This window comes from Pipistrellus hanaki (genome assembly GCF_964339955.1).
Source record: "Pipistrellus hanaki genome assembly, chromosome: 10".
Taxonomy (NCBI): domain Eukaryota; kingdom Metazoa; phylum Chordata; class Mammalia; order Chiroptera; family Vespertilionidae; genus Pipistrellus; species Pipistrellus hanaki.
The window spans coordinates 64,958,540-64,980,685 of record NC_140512.1 but is presented as its reverse complement, the minus strand read 5'-3'; the positions used below and the strand labels follow the sequence as shown (position 1 = coordinate 64,980,685).

At 35.3% G+C, this 22,146-nt stretch overlaps 1 protein-coding gene across 1 annotated transcript in view; it reads right to left on the bottom strand.

The window, feature by feature from the left end:
- Positions 1-21,817, bottom strand: part of TFEC (transcription factor EC) — a 79,708-nt gene extending 57,891 nt beyond the window's left edge. The window contains exon 1 of the mRNA XM_084897200.1: positions 21,702-21,817. Within this exon, the coding sequence (XP_084753326.1) occupies positions 21,702-21,770 (69 nt within the window). The 5' untranslated portion in view covers positions 21,771-21,817. The remainder of the gene's footprint in view (positions 1-21,701) is intronic.
- Between the last annotated feature and the right edge of the window lie 329 nt (positions 21,818-22,146).

The window sequence follows — 22,146 nt, the reverse complement described above, 5'->3', positions numbered from 1 at the left end:
AAATTAATGAATACTAAGAAAATCTTAGGTGGTCCAATTTGCATTTGGATATAAAACGTCCTGCAGGGTGGAAGAGCTCAGAAGGAATGGGAGCCAGCCAGGCAGTGCTAGCTGGAAAGACCCTTAAAGTCCGCATGTTGAGTCATTCTCATCTTCACACAATGGTTTCCAACTTATGCTCTTAGATACATGAATTCATGCCCCCAGTTTATTTTTCAATGTCCTACACTATTGACCTAATTCTTATATGGATTTCAGAATCCATCCAGTAGATAGCAATCGGGAGAGTATATTGTACAAGGAAATTTTAGAAATAAATAAATAGTCATGCTAAAAAAAAACAAGTAAAAAAACCTTTAGAGGACTCCACAAACTCTATGTATAAGGTGTGCATGTCATATTTACTAGTTGTATTATAACTCCTTGAATATTGCTATGTATTTATATTTATGCAAGCTTGTATATATTTTAGCTTCTTTAAAAATGCTACTTTTTAGCTTAAGCAAAGTAAGCCAAATAAATAGAAGTATCACATAATCTCATTCATATGTGGAATTTAATGAACAAAATATACTGATGAACAAAATAAATCCAAAAACATAGAAACAAATAACAGACTGATAAATCTCAGAGGGAAGGCAGGGGTAGAAGGTGGGTGGGGATGGATTCACTGGGGAACTTCTATGCATTTGTACACAGCCCATGGACACAGACAATGGGTGAAGGCCTGGGAGGGGAGGGTGCAGGATGGAGGGGGCCAATGAGGGAAAATGGAGGATAGCTGTAATACTTTCAACAATAAAGATATTTTTAAATGTTATCTTTAGATAAAGAAAGCATAAGATATGGTAAAAGCCCTCCCTCAGCTAATTCTTTCAACGGTCACTCAGCAAACAATGAATGAGAGTTTATTCCTTGCTAGAGCCAGTCCTCTGGGAAAGTCACTCCTCTCCAGAAGCAGGTCTGTGACCCATGTGTCACCACCCACCTGGAATATGCTGACATTTATTCAGAGACCACTTATCTAAACGGAGGTCACAGAGTCTGGGAGGAGATGCAACACGGTCTGGGTACTAGTCTTTCGAAACTCAATACTGAAAAAGTGATGGCAAGCATCATAGAAGAAATTAGCCGAGTAACAAGACTTTATCACCATTAATTTGACTAGTCAAACGAATTAACCGAGCAAACATTGGCACCTAACTAGTAAGCATGTATAACTATCTGCAAGGGCAGAAATAAATATATTCAGTGAATAAAAGCATACCAAACACACACACACACACACACACACACACACACACACACACTCACACACACATCAAAAAGCAAGTAGACATTCCCATTCACTATGACAGTATTTCATTTTGTTAATTTTGTACTAAAGCTTGAATTTAATAAATGAAGCAAAAGCTCTGACTTCACAAGAGAGTAATAGGTAACTATTAATTATGTTCTAAGTATCAGAGGTTTATAAGAGGAAATCTATTTTGGGGGGCTTATGAATCTACTACCTCCTAGGTATCTACTTATAAAAGCTATATGACATTTGTTAAGGTTCTGTAGTAAAGATTAATAACTCATTTCTTCAACCCTCGCTTTCTTCACAGCAGTCTTTGGATATTTATATACTCATAAATCTCATCTTGACTAAAACTAAAATTATATAGTCGAGCTTGTCTGATTGAGATATAACAACTGAACAAAGTAAGGCTCAGTTCATCAAAAGTTTTATTTAGCTTCTGCATAAATGTCGGCATATTTCAGTGGAGTATTATATAATCCAAAGCTATTGGAAAGATACTAACATAAAATCTGATTGTAATATATTCCTTCAGTCCCAATCCTTTGGATGTGGATAATTCCAATAGTGTGTCTCTGAGGAGTGATACACACTTAAAAGACTTTAGGAGGCATGAATGTTATTAATCAGAGTTTTCCTAATTCAATAGTGTTCTAGCAGGAAAAATGCTTGCACTTCACAAGCACTCATATTTGCACTATAAAGTCTAAGCTTCCCTTGTAAATCTCTTACAATTAATCCGATTCCTTCTACTGTATTGATTTGTCTTGTTTATGTTAGTATCTTAGTAAAATTACCATGTTATACCTTTAAAAGAATTAGATAAAGCAGCAATAGCTGTGTTTTTTTTTTTTAGTCTAATCTGTTTTGGAAGAGTATGTATATTTGGAGTTTCTGAACCATAAGACATCAACCAAGAATCACATTGAGACTGACCAGCTCATGTTGGCTTCAAAACAATACAAGAGCCATGTACACACTAATGTCAACCAGCAACATCATCAATAACTAGAATAAGTTAATATGAAACATGCAAAAATATTAAGCCACAATGCTTAATATTTTACATTGTGTTCACAGATTTAGCATCCATTAATTCTATCAATATTTTTGAGTGCCTACCATACTTTTGGAATAAACTTATGAACAAAGTTGGCATAATCCAGTCTTCAAAGAGTTCACAGACTATTAGGAGAAGTGGATAATTAAACATCCTATCTAATAAAGAGGGAATATGCTAATTGACCCTCACACTAGCACAAATATGGCAGCTCCCACAGCCGATAAGGAGAGAATATGCTAATTGACTGTCCTGACCTCAAAGATGGTGGCGCTTACAGCCACAAAATGGTGGTACCCAGTCCCCTCAGACCCCCAGCAGCCCAGGGCTGGCCCAAGATGCAGGCAAGCCTTGGATAGTGGCTGCCCAGACGCCCAGAGCCTCCCGAGGCTCAGGTAACCAGGGCCAGCCGAGGCTTGCACTGTAAGCAGTAGCAGCAGCAGAGGTGTGATTGGCATCATCTTCCCCTGATTGTCAAGTCGCCTTCCATTCCTGAGGGCTCCCAGACTGTGAAAGTGGACAGCCAAATTTTCATGCACCGGGCCTCCAGTATAATTATAACACAATGTAATAAATCCTATGACATCAAAAGTTCTCACAAAATCAAGTAGAAAGACCTAGATAAAAATGGGAACAAATCATTCAAATGATAGTTATCTCTGAAAAAAGTCAGTTTCTGCTACTAATTTTACTAATTCATTTGCTTAACAAATATATGCATGTCTATATATGCTAGCCACTTGGGTTGGTAATTATGGTGAGTAAAGTCAAGCATAGTGACCAAAGTCTCTCTCCTCACATAGCTTATGGAGAGGTGAAAGAGACAGATTTCTAATCAAACAATCACTCAAATGACTGTAAATGTTCAAGTGCTATCCATGATAGGAAGTAGAGCATGTAGAAAAAGATTAGACAGAAGTTAGGGGTATGTTTCCTGAGGAAGGAACAAGAGGGCTGAGTCTGGAAAATGGCAGGAAGAAACTGGAGGGAGAATATTGAAAAAGCACTCCAGGGTAGTGGAGCATCATGTGCAAAAACCCTGGTGGGAGGGAGCAAGATGAGAATAATGCACTGAGAGGAAATAACGGACTAGATGAGAGAGATTATGATGTGCTATGAAGTGGGTAAGCCAGTGGGACAAATCCATAAAGTTCTTTAAGTACAGAAAGGTATGTACCTTATTTTTCTTTATCATAAGGAAGGGGACATAGTAGCTTGGTTGGGTGAATTTTAGAGGTGTAAAATGATAAAGTCCAGGAAAGAGCTGCTTGTCCTAGGTCCATGTGATCAGGGTAAAGTGGTACCATGGAAACAAGTAGCTGGATTCCACAGATGTTAGAAATTGATTAAGAAATGACATCCGAGCCTAAACTAGTTTGACTCAGTGGATAGAGCATCAGCCTGCGGACTGAATGTTCCCAGGTCCTGGAAGGTCAAGGGCATGTACCTTGGTTGCAGGCACATCTCCAGTAGGGGGTGTGCAGGAGGCATCTGATCATTGATTCTCTCTCATCAATGTTTCTAACTCTCTATCCTTCTCTCTTCCTTTCTGTAAAAATTTAATAAAAAATATTTAAAAGAAAAGAAAAGAAATGACACCCTAGTTTTCTGGCTTAAGTAGCCAAATGGATAGTTTTGCCCAGAGAGGAGACTGGGTCATGGAGAGAGAATCTTAAGTTTGATTTTGAATACATTGAGTTTGTGATGTTTTGAAGGTGGTAAAGAGAGTATGTGAAGGGAGCAGCTGGGTCTGAAAATGAGAAGTAAGGTATGGGCTGTGTGTACAATTCATGTAGCATCAATACTTAGGTGATAATTGATGAGATGATCATTAGAGGATGTACAAAATTATAAGAGGAGAGGCCTGGAACAAAACAGGGGAGACTCCCAAGTTCTAATTACATTTAGGAAAATCTATTGTGATTCTAACCTCTATTTTTCCCTAGGTTCCATTGTTCAGTTTCACACATTTTGCAAAAAGCTTATTTGATGTTTGTATGTGTTACATTGTCAGGTAAATACTAGAAGGGGTCAATGGGTGAAAAAGGTGACATCTGTATTACTTTCAGCAATAAAGGTAATTTAAAAAAAATAATAGTCTATTAAATAATACATTTCACTGTTTAAAATAATTAATTATGTATGAAAAGTTTAATTTCACAGAAGAGTTTTCTATATGCATTACTGTAATTCTAAATGTATACTGAAAAGCCCACTAAGTTTATCAGTCACCTCCAGTAAATAAATGCACAGGGCTGGAGCATGGCTTGGTACACGTGGGAACATCAGAGGGTGGGTTGGCTTGGTACACGTGGGAACATCGGAGGGTGGGTTAAAACTGCTGCAGAGGAATCTCAGAGGGAAGGGGGAGGAAGGTGGAAAGAGATGAACCAAAGAATGTATATGCATATATGCATTACCATGGACACAGAATAGTGTGGTAGGCCTAGGGGGAACGGATGCCAGGTGGAGGGGACCAATGGGAGGAGGAGAAGAAAAAGTTATGTCCTTTCCAATTCAATAAACCAATTCTATGAATGAAAAGTGTATTGTTCCATTGTTTAAGAATAAATTATCCAGGTATAACATTATATTTTGTATTATTAGTTATATTTTTATTTGGTGTTACCGGCTACCTTTAAATAATATAATACCATTGTTTATATGGTGTTTTAGAAGTTTCTTACACAGCTCAGTTGTTTCCTATAAGTATGGAAAGCACAAGTTAATTACTTAAGCTAGATTCAGTAAAACTTCTTAAATTTCTTTTCATGAAGACGTTCAGCTGACTGAAATAATGCTGAAGCATTAATATCATTATGACTACTTTTATAAAGCAAAATACATTTTGCTTCAGAAATCAACAATTGTATTTAAATGATGCTTTATGCTTTACAGTTACTTTCAACTTAAAACATAGCTCTCATGAAATGCTTGAATGTATTATTTTTTTCATCCTTGATATTATTTTCATTATGAAGTTGTAAATATTCTTTAAAGGATGCAGAGTATAAAGGAGAAACAAGACAGAATTTTTTAAAAGGTCATAAATCAAACCTCTTGTAAAGTCATCAACTGCATTTTTTTTTTAAACTCACATGTTCTAAAATAGAACTAAAGCCAGTCATAAGGACAAGTGGGATAAAAATCAAACCTCCCTATAATTCTTTCCATCTCTTGTATCATTCTGTTACTAATGCATTATATTTAATTATATCTTAAGGGTTAGATTTGGCAAAATATCAATATATTATCAACATATACCGACTTTATAAAAGAAAGAAAGTGGGCAATTAATGTGGTTAAATTAATAATGAAATTCATATATAATTTTGTAAAAGGATTATAAATGTTTATTTCTCAAAAGTTTTCTAAACATTTCAAATGGCTTTATACTATCTTAGATTTGAAAACTTTTAAAATATTTTATCTACTTTATGAGTTGATATATGATCATCAATTAATGAAGTCATTTTTATCATAATAAAATGTCATCATTAAAACTGCAGAATTCCATTCTAACCATTTTGTAAAGAATATGATTGGGGGTATTTTAGGTAGTTAAATATTAAAATGATCTAGCAGAAAACGAGACTTTGAAATTACTCATTTTGATTGACAAACTGAGGAAAATGACTTTGTTATATAAGTACATGTCTATCAATCAATTTTTGTAGATATTACTTTCATTTCTGAGGAGGAAAGTGTAAAATTTATATTGTCTTTGTTTTACTTAACTAGTAAATATGATGATTTTTGATTCTCTCTGTTCTAAATGTAGCTGTTATTACATTATCTTCATTAATCAAATTCTTAAGTGATTATGCAGTGTGCATTCTTGTAGGAAAGGCCTTCAGTTGTATCATTGTTGTAGTTTTACCTTACCCTTGTCACCAAAGAACAATGTTCTTTTATAATAAAAATCATACTTCTGTTTTAATTTTTTTGTAATTATAGAAAGTACATTGCCATTAAACATGAATTCATCAAGAATACTGATTACAGTACCTCATGGACTAGTTGAAAGCTCAGTATGCAAAATAATAGTTGCCACAATCACAAGTTGAATCAAACATTCCAATGAGTTGAATAAAGATTTTTATCTTCATTTTATGAATGAAAAAATTGAAACTCAAACAGATTATCTGAGTTCCTCACAATTATACAGGCAAAAACTGAACTCAACTTCTTGTCTTTTGATTACAAATAGCTTCAAATGCAAGTTATTTATTATTAGCTCACAGTAAATAAATAAATAAATAAATAAATAAATAAATAAATAAATAAATAAATAAAACTTAACTCCATCCCCCCCATTATTTGGGGGGGGGGGAGTGTTCTTTATTCAAACACAAATGTGAACAACCACCTCTACTCTCTGGTGGGAAAACCTTTGGCGTCGCCTCCACTCTTAATACAGTTTTACTTGATTCGCTTATGATATTTTTGTTTTATTTTGTGTTTTATTTCATCTGTTTGGTAGCCCTCAGATGCTGCAAGATCTGAGATCTCCATAGAGTATGGGACAACGCTACAATCAAAATCTACTATCAGAAAATACTAACTGGAGATTAGCTTTTCTGTAAGGTGCTTTGTTCCACTGTAGTCTCTGGGTGTATGTATTAAATGCGCACTGTTCTGAAGAGCCCTAGACCTTTTCCCTAGGGGAAATTTTAGTTTCCTTATACCACTGCTATTGTCTTTGTGTTTCTTTCCTAAGAATCTCTAACTCCTTTTCATAAGAGAGAAAGGAAGGATGGGGAAGGAGGTGAAGGGAGAAAGTATTATTTTCAGCTTGGCTTGTTTTATATAAATATCATGTCTATTGTATTTAGTATTTTTTAACTTTGTGCTCTCAGGGATACATTTAAGAAATGAACAAATGCCTATAAAAAGGTGGCAAGAATTGGAATAACAAAATGTTACTAGTAAGAACTTTCTCTTGTGTCAATTACTTTTGAGAAATAAAAAAATCAACATGGTAGGTAATAGTGTAGCTTTGAAATATGTGGAAAGTATTTTACTGTTACTTCCAAGGAGAAAATCCAGGATTCTATTTTCCATATAATCTTAACAGACAATCCAATTAAAATAAGACTTGACTTTTTTATTGAAAACTAAAATGAGAAAACAAAAATGCATTGCAAAATATTTTAGTCTGTTAAACTTTTATCAATTATTTATGATTATTCTGTTGTAGTTAAAATAATGACTTCCTCAACAATAAAGATGCCTGCATATTCATACTCCAACCTGTGGATATGTAAGCTTACATTATAAAAGGGACTCTGTGGGTGTGATTAGATGGAGGAGTTTTACATGGAGAGATTATTTTGTATTATTTGGATGGGCCCAGTGTAATCTCCAAGGAGGGCCCTTATTAGAGGGAAACAAGAGGGTCAGAATTGAACAGGAGGAGATGTGGCTCTGGATGCAGATGCCTCAGTGATAAACAGGGAGCTAAGGAACATGGACAGCAGAAGCTGGAAAAGGCAGGGAAACAGGTTCTCTCGCAGAGCCTCCAGAAAAAGAGCCCCTGGTGCTACTTTGACTTCAGCTCCGTGGAAAAGATTGCAGAGTTCTGCCCTCTAAATAAGGTAACGTGTGCCATGTTAAGTCTAAGGATGTGGAATTTTATTGCAGCAGCAATAGAGAACTAATATGTATGTACTGCTTTTAAATTTAATTCCAAATTCTATTTTCTCATTGTAGCACTAGGAATTTTGTTGATGGCTTTTAAGAAACTCCCTGATTGGTGTTTCTCTCTCATGGATGTTTCTAACTCTCTATCCCCCTCTCTCTTCCTCTCTGTAAAAAATCAATAAAATATATATTTTTTTTAAAAAGGAAAAAAAAGAAATACCCTGCATGGATATGGTGGCAGTATGAGATTTTCTTATAATAGTTGAAGAAAATCCTAATAGAGGTCAGTTCTCTAAATCTAACACCTTGAACTTCTCAATGCTATTAAATATTCCAGGGGGGAAAAAAGTTATAAAGGAAAATATTCTTCTTTTCTTCTTTTCTATCTTCCTTTGTTCTTTTCTTTCTCTTTGTCCCTCTCCCTTCCTTTCTTTCTTCCTTCCTTCCTTCTTTCCTTCCTTCCTTCCTTCCTTCCTTCCTTCCTTCCTTTTCTTTCTTTCTTTCTTTCTTTTGTCCTTTCTATCTCCCATTAATTCTTTCTTTCTTTCTCTTTTAGTATAATCTCAAGAAAGTGCAGATGACAGATGAAAATGGAAAACTAGGCAGAAGTCAGCTCATAAAGAAGAATAAATATTACCCTTATAGCCCTGATGTACCATAAAATGCATTTAGCTGGATGGTAACATGATCAACTAGTATTTCAGAAATAACTCTCAAATAACAATATGGAGACTGAATTATGGAAAAGCCAGACTGGGCACAAAAAGTATATTCAGAAATTTTCAGTAACATTTCAGGAGAGAATAAAGGGTCCAAGTTAAATCAATAATATTTAATATTTAAAAGATAAGTCAAGTATTATCCCTAATATATATAATGACTTTTGATTCATTTATACATATAGTGAAGAGGAAGAAAGAGTCACATAATGGCCGAAACCGGTTTGTCTCAATGGATAGAGCGTCGGCTTGGGGACTGAAAGGTCCCGGGTTCGATTCTGGTCAAGAGCATGTACCTTGGTTGCAGGCACATCCCCAGTAGGGGGTGTGCAAGAGGCAGCTGATTGATGATGACTCTTTCTCATCAATGTTTCTAACTCTCTATCTCTCTCCCTTCCTCTCTGTACAAAATCAATAATATATATATATTTTTTAAAAAGAGTCACATAAGATGCTTAAATATGAAAGGGGAACTTGGAAGAAGATGATAGTTATCAAAATAAGGAATTGAGGCAACATTTTAATGAAAAGATAGTAATTTCGATAAAATCTGAGTGTCTCCCAAGAGGGAGATCTGGTAAATAGTTAAATGTGTGGATTTAGAAATACAGATTTTGTTGCCACCTTAGAAGAAGTCATTGAATCAGAGTTTTAGATAAAGCTACACATGATGAAGGATTAAAATTACAAAGATAAAATAGCAAGTAAAGACCTCTGAGGAACACCAGCATGCAATACACAGGAAAGACTAAAGGAATCTCAAAAAAAAAATTTTTTTTAATGACAAAGACAAAATAAGTAAGAAAGAAGTGTTAAAGAGTCCAATGCTACAGGGAGGGGGAAGAGAAAGAGCAGAAGCTGTTGCTGACAGACTGGGAAATAATTGGGTCATTGGTGTTCCTCAGGAGAAGGTTCTCAGAGGCGGTGAGAATGGAAGTCTGCCTGCAGGGACAGGAGGGGCATGGGGAATTGTAAATAAGGAGACCTCAGGGCTCAGCACTTGTGCATTTTCTTCTCTCCCCACACTCTCTCAGAGGAAGCATCTGTTCTCAGGATTTCAAACACCTCCTACATGCCCGACTCCCAAATCTGCATTTCTGTTCAGATGGCCTGTGAGGATGGACCCTGGAATATAGAGGTTTGAGAAGTGAATTGGAGCTGCCACAGGAGTACTCACGAGGCACCTTCTCCTCTTCTTTGCACTGTGGATGTCATCTATTCTCACAGCTGTAAACACAATTTACTGACTAACAGAACATAAAGCCTAAATTTTCTTTCTTTGTATGTTCAGCTTTATAGACGTTAGAGAGAGAGAGAGAGAGAGAGAGAGAGAGAGAGAGAGAGAGAGAGAGAGAGAGAGAGAGGTTCTTTGAAAGACTGACTTCTAATCTCTCAAAACTTGATTATAATGTCTCCTAATTCGTTTAAATGGATTATGTCATGTTAAAGGACACACAGCTAATAGTGGCAAGATTTGAACCTAGGAAGTCTAATTACAAAGTTTATACTCTTAATCAGCTTTTAAAATTTTGGAATACTTGACCACAGAATGAAAAGTCTTGGGGGACTTTAGTTAATTTAGATAGCACTTGGATTAATAAATGGGAGTGTTTTGTTGTTGCTGTTGTGTGTATGTACGTGTGTTTGTGTGTAGAGACTTCATGTTTACATGTACAGGGTTACATTTAATTAAGAAGAGGTAGTAGATATACGTAAGAAAGAATGACTGAATAAGTAAGTGACTGGAAAACAGATGTTGATTGGGATCTAGTTTTGACAAAAGCATCTTCTTTCTATGAAACAGGAAAAGAAAGAAAGAATGTGTCTTAATAAAGATATTTTTAGATTTCCAGGAGGGAGTTGAAAATATTTTCTTTCTAAATTAGATTTTCTCAGTAAATTTATAGGCAAATTAATCTGCTGAGGGAGTGTATAGAGGTGATGAGATATAAAGTTGGGTGAGAGAAATAAAGTGTATAAAACCTACTAAATGGAAAAAAAGAGAAAAGGAAGGTCCCACTAAAACTGAAGATCACAAAGTTGTTAAGTCCTCAATCTGCATATTGTCCTGGACTGTTTTTGCCAGAAGCCAATTCCAGCACATCAGCAGGGGCTGAATCATCTGGAAATGGCTGAGGGCATTTCCCCAAATCTGGAAAGGATGCATAAAATGATTGTCTGCTGCCATCAACTAAGGGCATCTTAATCTATATGTTATTGCCTCCTATTGGCCAAACATCTAAATAACTGTAGGCAATTCACCAATCTGACAATGGATTCTGTGTACCAAACCCTGGCCTTTGAAGTGTATATCTACCTTGCCTTAGTACAATTTGTGTTAATAAAAAGCAAGGAGTCCTGAGACAAGGAGAATGTAATTCCTTTAACTAAGTTTTCTCTGGCCCCCCAAATGCCTTCCAAAATTATATTTCATCTTTGGACTCTTTAGTAATTTATACACAGTGCTTCTCTGGATTCCTGAACCCTTCTAGATGGTGGGTTGAGAACACTAGCTTTACTTTTCTTTGATGGCTCTCTCCCTCTCTCCCTTCCTCTCTGAAATCAATACAATATATTTTAAAGTAACAACTATGTTAATAATCATACATAGGGATAATAATGGCATACATTGCTAGTGAATATAGAAAATGTTGCTTTGTGTCAGGCACAGAGCTTGGAGCACTACCCAGTCTCACCTTGCGTAATCCTCACAACAAGCCAGTGACGTGAGCAGCACTGTTCTCTGTGCTCTGCACATCAGAAAGTGAAGAGAGTGCATAGGTTAAAGAGCTCTAAAGCAAAGCTAGGGCTCCAATCTCCACTGGTCTCCCTACTGAGATTTTGTTTTGCAACAGAATAATTATTAAAAGAAGCTGGTTCCATTTCAAATTTAAAAATGTATTTAAATAATAATGCCCAGTGCTGCACAGGGAACAATGTAACAAGCAGCAGCATGAGTTGTTGCCAGAGAGGTAAATTTGTACATTTTCATAGCCAACAGGAATGATCCTTGAGGTGTAAAACATCTGAAACATCACGCTGATCATTGAAACATTACTAACATATGGACTCTCTCTAGCATTCTTCAAACTATGACATGTAATTTGCTGCTCACTTTTACTCAGGTCAAAGGACTTATTGCTTAAAACAATCATAAAAATACTAAAAAGCAAAAAGTTTGAAAGAAAGGCTAAAGTAAGCTTTCTTTCCCACTATTAATAAAAAATTTTTTTAAAAAAAGAATGATGCATCAAGTGATTCTAACACAAAAGAAGCTATGACTATTAAGCTATTTTGAGAATAATGCCATCATGCTATTCACTACCAATACACTGGCCCCAACTTGCACCTAATCTTACCATTGAACTTATTTAATCAAAGTACACAAAATAGTGTCTAGGTCTTGCACATGTACAAGACATTTTCATGGAAAAAGTTAGAATTTTAGGAGTGTTGGAAAGCAGCACATGAAAGTCTTTCAAACTGTAGCAGGATATCTCAAATTATCAATGTAAATGACTAGGATACTCAACCACTTAGGCCAGAACGTATAACAGTGTGCTTACAGCATAACAAGCCTATTATCTTCACACCATAAATGTGTGAATACATCATTCTCCTCATCTTTATAGAGGTGTTTTTGTCTTGCCCAAACTTGGAAGCTTGTTTCAAAGTAAATATCCTAGGGGAACATAAGCATGGATATACACAGGGGCTTGATTTTTAAAAACAGCACAAATAATAATGGCAACCAGATTCTCTTGCCTCTTCAAAGGTTTTGCTTGCTGTTTGTGTTGTGGTGTTTTCCTTCTCTCAAATTCTTCTTCTAAGAAGAACTATGATTAGTGGCAAGGTCAACTTTTTCTTACAATTCATTCATGACCAGATTAGTAACCTGATCTCTGAGAAGTCATTTGCTGTCAGATGTCTATTGTCAACCCTTCAGAAGAGGAAGAGAATACGGTGCCTTATTAGTGTTTGCCCAAATTAGGGTAGAGTTTCAATGTAATTGAACTCTATCTGTGCATAGGGAAATGTGTGATTATTTTTTGGCATATAAATATATTGCCAGCCCTAGCAAGTGGAAAGACATCTCATTCTAGAAAGACAAATGCTGCAATGTGTCACTTTCAAACTTCTCTCACTGGTCCCCGAAAAATAGGTACAGATTTCAAATAAAGTTATTTAAGGTAGATTCTGGTGTACAGACACCCACGTCTGCCGAAGATAAATTTCCCAGATAGATTGTCTCCAGTCAATCTGACCACTTACACCTGACAGGCAAGCCAGTCAAACAAGCAGTCACAGTGGGCCAAGAACCTGTCAAAATGGTTTGCTTAACTGGTGATAACTTTTTGACTGACAAGCAGTCACGTTAAGCAAAACAGTCAAACCAATCTTAGCTCTCCCTGTTTTAGTAGGTATGCCCTGTTTATGTATTTGAAAGTTTTATTAAGTGGCATTGTTTAAAAGAAACAAGTCCAAAAAGTTGTGAGCAAATCATAATTAGGACTCTCTTTAGAAGCTGATCCTCAGCTTCAACACTGGGCAGAAAAGGTTCCCTGGACCTGCCTGAGAGGTACAGAGGGAGGCGAGTAGGAGGGGCAGGCTAGAGAAAAGCACCATGGGAGCAGGAAGGACCCATATACCCAGTTCCTAGCATGTCTTGGTTAGAAGACTGAGACATGTGTCCTGACAAGCGAATCGGCTAGTTATACTTTCTAAGATTAAATTAAAGCTCTTAGAAAGAACCTAAAGTAGAGTTTAGTGACATAGATGTCACTGTTGATAATGCTTTTCTATTCTTAGTGTGAATAGCCTTTTTTGTCAGAAGAAAGATAAGCTTTAAGAATCCACTTACTTGATTTAAAAATGAGGGTGGGGGCGATTTGACAATCTTGAATTGCAATCTGATGCTTCAAAAAGCATTGTTAGAGCACCAACTGAAATTGCAAGCGTGGGCATTAGCCCACATGGCTTCAAACTTGTGCTTCTCACTGACAATCTACTATGTGCCTGTGGGCCGAATATTTCCCTCTCAGGATGTAAATACCCTTAGCTGTACAGTGAGTGCAATACCAGTCAGTTTCTAGGACTGGCTGATTACTAAATGACTTCATGTGAGCACAGCTCTCTTAATAAGGTAGGGGAAGGGGGACTTGCTATAGGAGGTATCTGACCATAGGTACATAGTCCAGCTCAAGTTCACCATAACTGTGAGAGCATCTTGTTCAAATAAAGAATTTTAATAAAGAACTAAACTTCTTTTAGACCAGCATCTTATGCTTGTTTGGTTTTGCTTCAATTAATAGTGTCCTCATTTAATATCTTCATTATTTATAATAGCACTCAGAAGCATGTGGCTAGTCTCTAGGCCCCCATCTATGCAGACATTGAGTTAGGTGTTTTACCTCCCCTGTCACATTTAATAACCACATACTAGTTACCCAACAAGGTATAGCAGGTTTATATGAAGAAACTGAGTTTCAATCACATTATATGAAGGATCTGGGATTAAACACTGGCTATGACAGAGCTTATTTTGAAACCTGATCATCTTGCTTTAAAAACCCATGTTCATTCTAATTTACCATGTTACTAAGAGCCTAAATGTGATACATTAATATATTTCTGGTTCTTTGAGGAAAGAATTGTTGATAGCACAGACTTGTGACTTCCTAAAGAGAACTTGTCTATCGGACCTCTAAAGGTGTTACAAATAAATCAGAGAAGCCAAAATGATTGGATGCTGACCTATCATATCCAGAGCCCATGCTCTTTCCACTATCTATATTGCCATTTTGTGTTCCAAAGAAATAAAAAAAAAAAAGCCTGAAATATAAAACTTAAAATCTCAAAGGGTGTTGGTGGAGCTGGACAGGAGATATATATATATATATATATATATATATATATATATATATATATATATAAAATTGATTTTTTTATAGAGAGGAAGAGAGAAGGATAGAGAGTTAGAAACATCAATGAGAGAGAATCATTGACCACTGCCTCTTGCACACCCCCTACTGAGGATGTGCCCACAACCAAGGTACATGCCCTTGACCAGAATCGAACCTGGGACCTTTCAGTCCGCAGGCTAATGCTCTATCCACTGAGCCAAACCGGTTTCAGCAAGTATTTCAAAGACTGCTTAATTCATCAAATACAAAGTAGAATGTCTTGTTAATTTTTTAACTGTTTTATTGATTTGAGAGGAGGAGGGCAAAACAGAGGGGTAAAGAGATAGAAACATCAATGCAAGAGAAACACCAGGTATCTGTTGCCTCCTGTATGTCCCCCACTATGGATCGAACCCACAACTCTGGCATGTGCCCTGACCCTGAATAGAACCGTGACCTCTCTCAGTTCCTAGATTGGCACTCAACCACTGAACCACACAAGCCGGGGCAATGCCTTGTTAATTCAAGATGGCTGTAGCATCAATTAATAGCCTTCAAACTAAGCAACTACAGTAACATCAAAACCTTTCACACTATTTCTTGGCTGATTTTTCTGTCATTGATAGAGGTTGTAATCTGACAATAATGTACAAAAAGCCTAAAAACTCTGAAGGGGTTTGAATGAATGATAACAGAGAAGAGCCCAAGCTTCCAGCTAAAACTCAACATAGGAGAGTATACTCCAATTTATAGGATTAACATCCCAGGAGACTTGCCCTAGGTTAGTTCATCTCTCTGTGATGCCTTATCCTCTAGATGGAAATAAAAACAGTGAACTCTCTTAAATGTGCCCTACGGTCTGATTAAAGATTGAAAAGGTCTCTAAAAATCTACAGCACTCCCAGGAAAAAATGCTAACTATCATTATCATTATTACACCAAATGCCATAATTTGGTCTCCTCAGATTCCCTTTTTATGTAGATTCCATCAAACTCTGACTTTTGACTTTTTGCCTTTCTGACCAAATCTCCAATGACAAAGCAAAGGGAAATGTTGAGGCAATTAGTGGGAAATGGAAGCAATTAATTCCCTTTTTTAGTGGAGACCTGGCCTCCGTGAACCAGTTTAACCAAAAATAATCAATGACCTTTCTCTGACCAAACTGAAGCAAATCTACTTGATATTTGTCACTAGTTATCCTTCTACTGCTTCAACATTAATGAGTGTCTTCACTTTGCCCCTTTCTTTTATGAATTGAAGCCATCTATTCTGGTCCCTTGTTACCTCTGCAACTGCTATTTTTGCAAATGTAACACAGTCAAAGACCTCATTATCCATACATAAGCCTAGGAACCATTTTTAGCATAGCAGTTCTTTCTGATTTTCCCTAACCATTCTCTCTTGAACTGTTTTCCTTCGGTGGTATAAAGATAGGCTCTTGTTCAAAATGAATGAAAAAGAACAACAAAGATAAAGTTTAAATTTAAAAGTGGGAGGAAAGATGATTGCATAATTTACGTGTGTTTAAGCACCACACAGACCTGGATCCAAGCCCCTGCTCCATCGCTTCCTGCCTGGCCACCTTGGGAAAGTTAACTATCCTTCTGAAACCTCAGCTTTCTGAACAATAAAGATAACAGCTTTCCGCTTCAAGGGTATTGTCAGGCTCAAAAGAGGTGACACATGTAAAGCCTTTAGTACCTGACTAGAGCCCAATCAATGTTCGCTATTACCAGCTGGTGGAGAAAAAAGACTTCAGGTAATATAGCTGATATTGATACTGATTAAAACTCTTCTAAGATGACTCCTCCTCAAGCAAGTTAGCCTTTACTGACTCTCCTTTATTCCCAGTAGAGGAATTATTATTTTACTGTATACATTTATTTTGTAAATTATCTCCTACCACTGTATTTCAAAATATCTCTGCTTGCTCTTTTGTTGTTGCTGTTTGTTTTGGATTTAGAAAACGACTCGAGTTTTGTCATGCATGTCACTGAGTGTGTCCAAAAGGACTGAGTATAAGTGAATGTAGATGCTACGTACTATAACTAGTGTTTCATGTTGAAACAAATTGAGTGGCAATAAATTTTTTTTAGAAAATATGGAAAAGCAGAGGGGACCTATAAAGGAACAAAAAAGTAAAGGTTACTTCCCAAATTCATTCTATATTTTGCTCTGAGAGCTCTGTCCTAAGGTAAAAATCCTTCTAGGTTGTTTTTAGGAGAGGGTTTTAAGGGAAGAAATGCCACATGTATTAAGTAGTAGTTTATGGTTATCCTTTAGGCTCTGAAAATCTATCTGAAATGTAAGATCCTGGATCCCATAGGAAGGAGAGAGTTCCTACATTTAGGCTCTGATCTGCATTGCCAATCTCAGAGCTCCCATATTCAATATAAGTTTGGTGTCCCAGGAATAAATTCAGAACCATTCTTCAGGCATAGCAAACCTAAACTTTAACACTACTAGACTCTTTCTTCACACTCAGTCCAGATCCCAGTCCTTCACCCACCACACTAGAAGCTAGATATTAATTTAACTGAAAATATTCAGCAAACACACGAGAGAGAGAGAGAGAGAGAGAGAGAGAGAGAGAGAGAGAGAGAGAGAGAGAGAGGAGAGAGAGAAACTTACTCAAAATCACATGGCAAATTAGCAAGCTAAAAATGCTGAACTGACTTCCTATTTCACAGTATGTTCTATCAGGACTAAGCCAAGCAACCACAAAGAAATGACTAGATTACTTGCAAATATTTGCTTATTCTACTGCTTTGGGAGTCATTTGTGTTAAGTACTTATTTCTAGAGTGAAAAATGACACAGTCCATCACCTTTGATTTTCTTATGAAATAGGTTCTATCATATTTTTAGCTAAATACTTGTCTTCTGTTCTTAGCAGGGGTACAACCACTTTGCAAACTATTACCCAGAGACACATGTTTGTCCTTGCTCTCTTACAGCAGATACACTCTAAACAAAATCTAAAGCTAAGGACTCTAGTGTGTGTTCCAAATGGACAGAGATATCCCACTAAAACACAGTCAGGTCAAGCTACTTCCCTTGTGAAGATCCCAAGCTCTAATCAAAGACCGCTGAATGTGCCATGCTTTTACAATTCCATGCTAGTTTTCGCTTTGATGTCTTTCCCTTACCCTTTTCTTGCCTAGAAAATATCTGCTTATTTTTCAGTATCTACTTAAACCATATATTTTTGATGGTTGCAAAACCCCAAACTAATAGCATATATATATATATATATATATATATATATATATATATATATATATATATATATATATATATATAGCACTTTCCAGGATGATTAACTGGTGAAATGCAGTTGTTCATTGGCAGGTAATATATCTTACATAGCTTATCCTCAAAACCTAGTGTAGCACCCGGTACATTCCTCTACTTTTACCTTAAACATAAGTAAACTTATATAGGAATTAACTAAGTGATTGAACAAGACAAAAACACATGTTTTTTACATTCTCCCAATGATGGTGTTATCAGTTATCTCATGGGGGCAGACTCTGCCCCTGACTTGTTTCTACACTTACATGTCTACAATAAGCATTCAAAAAGCCAATAAAAATGTTTGTATTTGCAATACAAACTATCAATGTTTTAAAATTTGAGAGCAGAGAAAAAGGTAGAGGAGCTTAATATGATTATGGGAAAAACATATAATAATAGGTATAGTACTATGGAATGATAAAAAGTAACTGTTATGTGAAAAGTGCCTTGCACGTATGAAGGACAATAATTAGCTACAGGAAAGGAAAAGAGATTGACTGGAGAGGAACAATCGAGAGTATAACTAAAGGATTAGATGCCTTTTAGACTACAATTAATTAAGAAACCTAAAAGTTTACCAGAATTTAATGTCTGATGTTAAAAAAAAATGCTGCTTACAAAACTGTTATAGACCTCAGATTGTTTAGTTGATTCAAATCCATTTGATTTTGCACAGGATCAAAGAAAGTAAAGAGTGTAAACATCTTAGCTGCTGAAAAACTCCCTCAAGATACTTGATGAGATCATTACCTGCCAGATTTTCAATGTAGCCTGTACTGATCTAAATTTGGGGTGAGTAGGAAAAGATGTTAGAGAGAATGAGTTTTGACAAAAGGGAGAAAAGGATATAGCAAAATACATGATTAAACAAATAGAAAGTTCTGGCTCAGATTTTTATCTGGATGGAAATATATCTAAGGAAGCTGAATATGTTTCAGAACTTAATTTGTTCATGTGCATATGAACTTCTGTATTGGAAACATGTTCACACAATAAGAAATAAAAAAATGAAGGGGGAATGAAAGGTTTCTTTGGCCAGTGGGAGAAGCTAGAGAGTGAATCACACTCTGTTCTAGTGTGCAGGCTGAGGAGGAGAGTTTCAGGAAAGGCAAGAGATGATTTGAAATATTCTCACATGGTATGAATATGAAGGAGGCATGGGAATCCTTATTAAAACTCAATTTCTATTTCTTAGATTCTTTGCTTCTTTTGTTTGAAATTGTTGTGTAAGAATTTTAAATTCTACTTTTGTATTGTCACCTACTCTTTCAAATCTGAAGAGAAAAAAATAAAAGTGACAATCATTAGCCTCAACCTCTCTCTGTATCCTGAGAGCAATTACAAAATCAGAAAGAAGGGCTTTCTCTCCTTAAGCAATCTATTCTTAAAACAGGTTACCTGAGGAAATTCCACAAGCTATCTTACTATTTTGCTTTTCAATAATACTGATTACTCCAGTTTTCCTAATGTTTAATGTAAACTGCCTGCAATACATTCTCATACTATTCTATTTTTGTTGATGCAGTTACCTAGGCTTTCTATTCTCCAAAAATAAAATTTAACAGAATCACAAAATCATCGATCATCCTCTAGTCTCACAGGCAAAGTAATATTTGCCAGATGTTGATATATTGCCAAACACCTCCACCCCAGCCCACAGATTCTGTAACTGTCTGGTAATTCACAACTCTATAAAATAAGAAATACTTCTGTACATTAGTTTCTTATTATTCATTTTTTCCACAAGACTACTGTTAAGCTCTTCCCTCATAGGTTATGGTATGTTTTTGAGGACATGTGTGATTCTTTCAGTTTTGTTCATACACCTGCTCTATGCCTCACAGATTCTTCCTTCTGATCTTAATAAACATAATCAGTAAAGCCTGCACAGAAACTATATTTTGCCTTATACATTTGTGGGGTTTTCTTTTTTTTTCTTTCTTTTTTTTGCCAAATCGTAAAAAAAAAAAAAAAAAAAAAAATTGCCATCTGCTATTTGTAAACATTAACTTTCTGGATCTGTTATCACTCCATTGTTTAATCTATTTTTTCTTCTTACTATAAAGTGAATTAAATTTATCTCCATAAAGAATCTGACATGTCTAGCTGATTTAATATAATTTTATTTGGAATTTGACTTATAAAGAATTGAATGATTGCATTTCCACATGTATCATATAGTCACTATTTTATCAATATTCATCATTATTCCCTTTGAAACATATTTCATTAGTTTGTTTGGAATTACTGGCTAAGAATTTTTTTCAGTTTTTCCTTGCCTTATTTCCTTCATCTAACTCTTCAAACCACTGTTTTCAAATTTATTTTCTATGTCCACTCTGTTAATTACCATAATTTCAAAAAATTTACTTAAAAGAGAGAAATGTGCATCTTTTTTTGTTTTTCTACTACTTAGAACAAACCATTGTGCCACAATCATTAAAATTAAAGTTGGCTTTTAAGAAACATTTTTCAGCTTATTTCATTTTTGACATCAGATCTAAGTTTCAGTTCAACAAAATTTACTCATACATACTTCTTTGAAATGGAACTAAAAATTAAAAATGATTATAATGATAATTAAAACCAAAGAAATAGAAAACATGAAAATTATGCATATTTTATTTGCTTTATAGCTTAAAAATATATTTTAATTCTGAAAATTGATATCACAAAGTTTGGCTTATTTAGGATAGCTTCCACCAAAATAATAAAAGATTTAGCACTAATTCAAAAGCTATTCAAAAGTATAAAACTATGTTCAGATTCATCTAAAATAGAAGTGGAGCAGGATTGACTGAATAATCTTGATAATGAACTCCATATTCTGTTTCATTTTGCTTTGTTGATATAGTCTCTCAGCATGGAAGAATTGTGAAGTTTACTTTAGACTCTTAAAGTTTAAATAAAGTTTATAATAAGTAACTTACTAATATGTTACCTGAAATTAATTAAAGATTACCTCAGGTTTATTTTTCTCAAAATGTCTATTTCCAAAAAACTTTTTAAGACAATATTAAAAGTATGAAATTATTATTCATATAAACAAATATATATAAATATACATATATATATACATATATATATATAAAATACATGCACAGATAGGTGTGTGTATATATTCATGTATATAACTTTCAAGTCTCTACTCCAACTTTCATTATTATAATTGAGACTATTACTGTAAACAATTATTGCTTTAGAATTCTTAACATCTCCTACACAAACTTTCTAGATCCAAATGTTCATTATAAACCCAAAAGAACATTTAACTCCAGGAAAATGTCTATTATAAACCCTAAAAAACATTTAACTCCAGGAAAATAACATATGTTAAAGTACTATCTGGTGTTATTTCTGCTATGAGCAGTAATATTTTCCTACATTTAAAAACCAATGAAATACATATAATTAAAATATAAACAGAAATTAGCCTTTACTCATAAAATAAAATATAAGATGCCATAAAATGTTAAATTCTCAACTTAGTAACTGAGATTATTAAACTGGAAGGAGAAATTGCTTTGGTTATCATGAACTAAAACAGTGATTTCTTCATCTTGGTTAACATATGATATTGAGTTTCAGATATATTTTACCCAAATTACAGCAGATCACAGTTGACTACTCTAATATTCTGATGCCTAGTGATCATAGAAAATGAAACCACAATCATAAACAAGCCACACATATCAAAGTAAAATAGATACTGATTAGACTCCTTTTCAGCATTTGTTTAAAGTACAGAAGAGTAACTTGCCAGTTTGGTTACCTACCAGCAATGATTGGATGCTATCACTGTTATCACGTCTACAAACAGCACAAAGTATAACCTCTCTTCCCATAACATAAGCACCATGCCAAAGAGACAACCATCGTAAAAGATCGGATGGTGAATAATCTGGAGTGGCTGAAATCCAGTTAGTAGAGGAAAGAGAAAAGAGAAGTGGCTCAGTAGGGCATTTCCTGAACCTTGGTTGGGATTTCAGTTAAGGAAGAAGAAATGACACAGCAATTTCAAGTAAGGGAAGTTCCTTTCTGGATCTAAAGTATGCTACCAAATTGAGAAACAGCACTCCAGCAAAACTACTCCAGCACAGTGCTGTGGCCACAGTAAAAGATCTCCATTATATAAAAATATATTCCATTATTGCCCCATAAGTAACATTTCTGTCCAGAATATACACAAGCAGTACGTGGTTGTTATAAAAATGGACTTAA